Source organism: Chenopodium quinoa, unplaced genomic scaffold (genome assembly GCF_001683475.1).
Source record: "Chenopodium quinoa cultivar QQ74 unplaced genomic scaffold, ASM168347v1, whole genome shotgun sequence".
In the NCBI taxonomy this organism is placed as follows: domain Eukaryota; kingdom Viridiplantae; phylum Streptophyta; class Magnoliopsida; order Caryophyllales; family Amaranthaceae; genus Chenopodium; species Chenopodium quinoa.
In genome coordinates, this window is record NW_018742896.1 from 4,924 (window position 1) to 13,445 (window position 8,522).

An 8,522-nucleotide genomic window follows, 5' to 3' on the forward strand; every position below is an offset into this window, starting at 1 on the left:
TGTGGTATTCATTTGATGAGTTGCTAGAGTTACAACTTAAGACTTGATCACCGAAGCTGTTACAAACTGGCACTTCACGGATCTTTCATCTATATTTTCATGTTTTACCGTGATTGGTTAGTTAGCCTTATTGGGTTCTAAAAGTCAATCATTCATGAATCCCATCAAAATTAAATCTTCTACATCACTCAACTCTAGAGTGGGGTCAAGTGTAATAATGAATGCAAAGGTCATCAAAAACTAGTGTATCCACCAATTCTATCGGTCTGTGATTTTTAATGACATACCCGTTCTGTTTTTCTGAAAGTTTGACTCGTTTGACCTTCAATGCGGATATTTGACCGTTAATAATTACAACTAATTGTTGTTTATATTTCAGGTTTTCTTCTGATCTTAATATTTGGATTATTTATAACTTCTAATCTTAAGCATGCAATTGCTTTCATTCTGCCGTCACTCCAGCATGCAAGTGACCTGAAAGCTTTGTTATATATTTTCAAAACTTCAGTCATTATTGGATTGGGTCATTTTGGTGTTGGATAAATATTGAGAAGTGAAATATCGGACTAGTTAGTTGGTTTTAACAGGGATATACAATTGGTAGGTGTATAAGTGTATTATTTTGTTAGGTTTCAAGTCAAGGTAGAATGGAGATCGAAGAAAGTGCTTCCTTGGTCCCACATATGGGGCAATCTTAGTGGGATGGAGGAAAATACTAGATAAGATATGGAGTAACATCTTTAATTTCCGAAGGACTTGAATAGTATTGGATTGTATCAAGTTAACATCATGTTCTATTCTACATGCTTGTGTAGCCGTTTTGCGTCACAGTTTTATTGCTTTGCTTTGACTTAGTCTATTTGAAATTAATTTAGAGTCCTAAGCTTGTAGATTACCTAGTAGATGTCTATTCAAATTGCAGTTGAGCTTGCCTCAAAAGAAATTTAATGTTAGAAGCCATATATAAATGCCAACACATACTGTACCAATAGATCTTCATCACAGGCATCAAGTTGACACACCAACTAAAAAATCATTGAGCATATAAATGCTGCAACCAGAAGAATTATTGGTTTTTATCTGAAACACATTCGCATCTGCTCAACAAGGTTGACAGTGCACCTTCTTTGTTACAATTCAACATGCTTTTGAGAGTGCTTCTTGTGGCTCTTTCGCTGCAGTTATGTGCTTCTACTGACACTATAACTCCTAGCAGTCCCCTCAGAGCAGGTGATGTACTGACATCTAAAGCCGGGAAGTTTACCTTGGGTTTTTTCAGCCCCGGAAATACCACTCGAAGGTACGTCGGAATCTGGTTCACAAAGGTTTCTGTGCTTACTGCTGTTTGGGTTGCAAATAGAGATAGACCCATCTATGGTTCCAATGGAACCCTTTCGATCATCGAAGGCGGGCATCTTACACTTACCTCCGGGAAAAACTGTTGCATGGTCCACAAATATTTCGGTTCCCGTCTCCCTAAACAAAACTAACAGCACCTCATGTCAACTTCTAGATTCTGGAAATTTAGTCTTGACTGCTGATAATGGCAAAACTCTGCTGTGGCAAAGTTTTGATCACTTAACAGACACTTTTCTGCCAGGAATGACGCTTGGGTTAGATAAAAGAACTGGGTTAAACCGTTATTTAACCTCTTGGAGATCAAAAGATGATCCAAGGTCTGGAAAATACACCTTTCAAGTTGACCCAAAAGGATCTCCTCAATTCTTCTTGTACCATGGCTCAGACTTAATATGGCGAACAGGTCCATGGGTAGGACAGAAATGGAGTGGAGTACCAGATATGACTCATGCTTATATCTTTAACTATAGTTTTGTCAGCAATGCAAATGAGGTTTCCGTAACCTACAACCTTCTTAGCGATTCCATCATCACAATCTTCTCGGTGGATGGTCTTACAGGAACAGTCCAGAGACAGACATGGCATGAAAATACGAAACATTGGACTAAGTTCTGGTCTGCACCAAAGGAGCTTTGTGATCAGTATGGGGAGTGTGGTCCTTTTTGGTAACTGCAACCCCAATGGTGGCAATCAATTTCCAGTGCACCTGTTATCCTGGGTACTTCTTTCCTGTCTTGCTAATGAATTCATATATTATTTATGTTTATCTACCGAGTATTTCATTACACACACTATTATTTGTTCTTTTGAATGTTACTAGCACCTCTGAAAAACTTGTGGATAACCTTAATTCTTTGACGTTATGTGCTGATTCTTTAGCTGATCACAAGCATCCATAAATACTTGTCTACCAACAGGTATAAGCCTAAATCACCGCGAGATTGGTATCTGAGAGACGGTTCAGCAGGTTGTGTAAGAAAAGAAAACAGGTCAATGTGCAGAAATGGAGAAGGATTCTTGAAGTTAGCAAGCGTTAAGTTGCCAGATACATCGAAAGCTGTAGTGAACAAGAGCTCGACATTGAAACAGTGTGAACAAGAGTGCTTGAAGAACTGCTCTTGCGTTGGATATACCAGTGCAGACGACAGTGGTGGAGGCAGTGGCTGCATTTCATTGTACGGCCAGTTGATGGATACCAGAATGTATCCTAGTGGGGGCCAAGATGTGTACTTCCGGGCCGATGCAGTTGAGCTAGGTATGACTTCATTTAATTTGTGTGTATCTATAATTTGATATTCATGTCAATGATTTCTGGTTGTACTAGGACCAAGTTTCTAGTACTATGACCAAGGAATAATTTGCTTGAAAACACATCCGTGTGACCTTTGTAACTTTAATTAAATACACCTACTTGGCTAAATAATTATGGAGTACTTTATTTCACTCCAAAGGCAAAGAATTAGTTTGCATATTAACTCAACTTTTGCTGATAACTCAACCATAGACCTTGTAAAACTAACTCATACTTGATTATCCTATTTGAATCATTTGGCCAAGATTAGAATTGATCCAGTCGAATATTATTAGCTGATTATAGTCTATAGGACTGAATATCATGAACTGCCCTGAAATCAAACCCAATATTATACAATCAAAAATCTGGAAAATAACTCAAACTATACTGATCCTGAAAAAAAAAAAAAAAAAAAAAAAGAAGGCAATCCAAATGACCTGTTTGGCACCTCTGCTCAAACTCCCACTTTCCTTGCCCCAGTTGGCCAGATGCTAGTCAGTTCCAATCTCTTTGCCAAATGATAAGATAAATTTCTGTACTTTGCTATTGAATACCATTTAGAAAACAGAAAGTTTATGATTTACTTTCGTAGTAAAGTTTTAGTCATGAATACCACTACAAATTTGTTCTTCTTAAAGTTCTTAGTGCCGACGGTAAGAAAGGTATTATCTTCCTAGTTGCAATGCTTAAGCAGTATTTCTAAACAACATGTTTGTGCTTTGCAGAAAGATATCGGAGGTCAAAAGGCCTTTTTGCAAATAAGAAACTGGAAGCACTTCTCATAGGGCTTGTGGTGCTAATATTTTTATTATTGATCCTTTTCGTGGCTATTGGGTACATCAGAAGATTAAAAAAGGTACTCCTGATTATCTCATTTTGTGCTTTACTTTGCAGTAATAGATTTAACATGGACTTTTTGTAACTATAAAATCTATGATAGTAATCTTAAGATATACGGAGTACTTTGTAATGAAGACAATGATATGACATTCAATTGGTAAAATCATCTATATGTGATGTACTGAAATTAGAAGGGTACAGAGTCAGAGTTTCACAAAGCTTAGTAGCTTACATGTATACTTCTATTTCCATCCAAACCAGCAGTACCTACATTTTCAATTTAGGATCAACAATTTGAAACAAACTCGATAAAAATAGAGAAAGGGTACAGTGTTTATAATCGATTGCTAACATGCCCTTATAACTGATAAGGAAGAAAAGTGATTTATTACATAACAATTACATAGGTTATATACTTGCATTGCAAAATCATGTCATACCTTTAAATACTCCGTATGAGATGGGGCAATGTGACAAAATGACAAAAAATTTCAAGCAGAAGGATTAAATTATCTATATGCTTTAGATACATGTTCCTCTTTAAATAGGTTCTGCCAAAATTTTTGAATACCTTTCAATAACAAACTATCAAAGAGGTCATTGCTTGAAAATATATCTAATTGATGATATATAGAACGGCAAGAGGAAGCTGAAAGGTCCCTTTGGACGAAAGATGCTGAAGAAAGTGATGCCAGTTCAGAATTACCCTTCTTTACTCGTAGCGAAATAGCTGCAGCTACAGACAATTTCAGTATGGCTAATAAGCTTGGAGAAGGTGGTTTCGGATCAGTGTACAAGGTGTTATTTTTTCCTGTTACAGGATTGCTCCAAAGTTGATTTTTTTTTTTTTACACAGCTTACATTAGGATTCGTCTATATGATTGCTGAGATATCTGTACTCTGCTAATAGGGTCGAATGGAAAATGGGCAAGAAATTGCTGTAAAAAAACTGGCTCCAAATTCAGGGCAAGGTATACAAGAATTTAAGAATGAAGTTAGGCTAATTGCTAAACTTCAGCACAGGAACCTTGTGAAGATGTTAGGGTGTTGCATTAGAGGAGACGAGAAGATGTTGATCTACGAATTCATGCCAAACAAAAGCTTGGACTATTTCATTTTCAGTAAGTCGGTTCCTAAAAACTACTTCCACCCTGTATTAGTTTTACCTGTCCCATATAATATTCAGTACAAAAGATTTAAGTTCATGTTAATGTTCCTAAAGATTTTAAATTCTTAACACAATCTGTTTATAAATCAATTTCATTGAAGATGAGGAGAATAAGTTGTCTTTGGATTGGAATAAACGCTTTGACATCATAATGGGGATCGCTAGAGGGATGTTATATCTTCACCAAGACTCGCGACTAAGGATCATCCACAGGGACATGAAAGCAAGCAATGTCTTGCTGGATAAAGATATGGTTCCCAAAATCTCAGATTTTGGAATGGCTAGAATTTTCGGAAATGAGCAAGTGCAAGTAAACACTACCAGGGTGGTCGGAACCTAGTAAGTACATTACATGAATGCAAACATAATATTGCTCATAAATCTTAAAGACATAATATTGTAAAGCAGGGCATCTGACTAGTCTTGGTTATGGCTTTTCTACTTTCGCAGTGGATATATGGCACCAGAGTATGCACTGGAGGGACTGATGTCTGTAAAGTCTGATGTCTTTAGCTTTGGAGTCTTGTTACTGGAAATTATTACTGGTAGAAAAAACTCGGGTTTTTATCATGACAATCCTTCTATAAACTTAGTTGGTCATGTAAGTAACTTTAATCATTTTCTAAAGACAAATTTTAGATGCTAAAGTGCATATGATGCTCTATTTCAAAGATTGGATTAATGCAAATTTGTACAGGTTTGGGAGCTTTGGAAAGAAGGAAAATCTTCGGAAATTGTTGATCCATCATTGAAAGATGCAGATATTGAGGAACTTTTAATATGCATACAAACTGGACTATTATGTGTGCAAGAATGTGCAGATGATAGACCAACAATGTCAGCAGTAGTTTTTATGTTGAACAACAAAGTCGAACTTCCTTCTCCGAATCAACCTGCATTTATCCACAAAGGGCGTCAACAAGATGCAGATCCATCATCATCTAGTGCTGGTGCATATTCAGTAAATGAACTCTCAATCACTTCCATGATTGACGGTCGCTGAGGCTGAGGCTGAGGCTGAGGCTGAGGCCGAGGCCAGGGTCGGGTTAATGTTAATCTGAGCTTATATGTGATTTCTGTTTGAACATTTCATTCTAGTATCATAGGATGTCTATTAAGAAAAATTGCTCTAATATTTATTTATAGTTTTTGCTGTAAGAATAAATAAATAGTTATAAAGTTATTCACATGTAAAAAAGGGTTGGGAAATGCTAAATTGTTTACGGAATTTCAAATTATAGTTAATAATTTATTTGACTAGCTCACAACTTTTGACGTTATTTTTAGATAGTTGACTTTAATATAATGCATTGACTTTTTTGTACCAGCTTATTTATGACTGAGGAAATACCAGAGGGGCATTAAAGTCAAAATATTCTTATCCCACCAACGTCTTCAATTTATCCACACATTCACGCGCTAAACAGAGGGTATACTTCAGCATAATTAATACTCTGTACTCTTTTGTTCCGCTAAAGTGTTGAAAAATTTGTTAATTGTAGTCAATTAAAGTTTGTATTTTGTAAATTATAGTCATTTTAAAAAAAATTACAATTTGCAGTCAAAAAGCACTACGGAGTAATAACTTATTAATTGCCATCCAAATCAATTTTTAAGCCTCAATTTGTGTGTTGAAAAAATGTCCTGCAAAGGTTTTAGGGGTCATTTAAGCTTTTACAAATTTGAACTGAGCTCGAAATTGGGAAAAAATAACGTAAGTGTCTCGTTTTGCGTATCAAAAAATGTATTGATTTGTATGCAATTATTTTGCCGTGAATACGAGGCACTTACGTTAATTTTTGTCAATTCCAAGCTTAATTTAAACCTTTAAGAGATAAAATGGACCCTAAGACGTACTCCCTCCGTCCCTTAATACAATGCCTCTTTCTCTTTATTATGTGAGGAATAAATGTTCAAAAATGATGTATTGTATTAAGGGACGGAGGGAATAACATTTTTTCGGCACGTAAGTCGATGAAAAAAATGATAGGGTGGCAATTTACAATTTATTAGTGCTTTTTGGCTGTAGTTGCAATTTACGTAGTTGCAATTGTAAATTTTTCCTAAAGTATTATTGGTAGAAAGTTAATGGAAGGTTAAGGCATAAATTGACAAACTCTAGGGCTCCCTATTTATTAGTTCAATTTATTTCCAATTATTGTAGGATAAATAATTGGGTAATGTTACATGAAGCCCTTAGGGATAAGAAAAAACATGAAATAATTTTCCTTATTTGCTGGCCTGTGCAATGCACGGATTATTTATATAAAATTGTATTGAGAGAGAAGTGAGGAAATATCAGTAAGTCATTATAGGGTATAATATGTAATCGAAAAAATTGTATTGAGAGATGAGTGAAGAAATATCAGTAAGTCATCATAGGGTATAATATGTAATCGGAAACATGATTAAAGAAATTAAAATTTTGGAACTTTAATCGAAAAAAAAAGGCTTAAATAGAAGGTGGAAGGGCTAAAATTATAGAGAGAATAGGAAAAGGTTGAATTAAAGGGGGGAGATGAAGTGTGTATGAAAGATGAAATATAAGTTTAATGAAAGAATTAAAAAAAAACGGTGTAATAAAAAATTAATAGTGTAAGATGACATGTGGCACTATGGTTAGAGAAGTGTAATAGAATGGATGGGGACATGTGTCTTTCTTTGTGTAATAGAATAGATTTAGCAATGCATGAGACAAAATCACACACAATGACACAAATAAGTGTAATTTATGTTATATATTTATTTGCTTTTATTTTTTCAATTTTAGCTCCTTATATGTAATTCTAAGGGTTATGTAAAGTATTTTCCTTCAAAATAACTTAGGAAAATACTTTATGTAGGAAAATAATTTATTTCCTTATATGTAATTATAAGGGTTATGCAAATCTTAATGTTATGTGAGGGTTGATAAATTAAATTCAAATTTGTAAGAATCATAAATTCTAATAACTAGTAAGGACTACTTGAGTCCAATATACAACTAACTATATGTTAATAAGATCTAATAAGCTTAGGGCATGTTCCGATTGACTGAACTGAGCTGAACTGAACTGAACTGAACTGAACTGAGCTGAACTAAACTGAACTGAACTGAACTGAACTTATTAATTAGTGATTTTTAACTACTGATTAGTGATCTTTGTACGGATTAGTGATGTTGTTGTTGTTGTTGTTGTTGTTGTAAGAGCTTAAAAGAATGAAATTTGGCTTTATATCATTAGCAATATCATTAGACGTAAATTAAGAGTTGAACTGAACTGAACTAAACTGAACTGAACTGAGCTGAATTGAACTGAACTGAACTGAACTGAACTGAATTTCAACGGAAGAGAACAGGCCCTTAGATTGGTTTTTAAAACTTAGGCAAAAAATTCATGCATACTTCGTTTACGATTAAAGTATGTGTAAAACGGGTAAATAATAAAATGAATCCTAAGTCCATATGATACTTACTATTCGAGCCTTCAAATGACTTTATGCACGCAACATAGGTATGTAATAGTAATTTGAAGTATTTAGGGTTATAAAAAACTCCATGTTAGCAATCTACTTTCGATTCTTTTGTAAATATTAAAATTTGCATCAATATGTTTATATAGTATTATATTCTTTTTATCGTAAACATGCATTATGTGGACATATATAGTTCTATAAATATATATACATCTAGGTTAAGAGATTTTATGTGTGAATTTGGAATTTAGTTTCACAAAATCATAAAAGTTAGTCAGTTCTCCTAAGCCATTAACAATATTCTGCACTGAAGGATAGTATTATGGGCGTTATGGTGAGTTTTTCTTTCGCTTTGAAGTCCTCTTATTAATATAACCAGTTTTACCATGGTATTAGAGCAATTTA

At 34.5% G+C, this 8,522-nt stretch overlaps 1 protein-coding gene across 1 annotated transcript; it reads left to right on the forward strand.

Annotated features, from left to right (window-relative positions):
• Positions 1-1,034: 1,034 nt before the first annotated feature.
• Positions 1,035-6,132, forward strand: LOC110726963 (G-type lectin S-receptor-like serine/threonine-protein kinase At1g11410). Its single transcript, XM_021906503.1, is given in 12 exon segments — positions 1,035-1,435; positions 1,437-2,019; positions 2,021-2,053; positions 2,055-2,077; positions 2,277-2,614; positions 3,379-3,477; positions 3,480-3,509; positions 4,128-4,291; positions 4,404-4,614; positions 4,763-5,000; positions 5,112-5,262; positions 5,359-6,132. Coding segments are annotated over 12 exon segments (2,469 nt in total). The 5' UTR covers positions 1,035-1,142; the 3' UTR covers positions 5,665-6,132.
• The last annotated feature ends 2,390 nt before the right edge of the window (positions 6,133-8,522 follow it).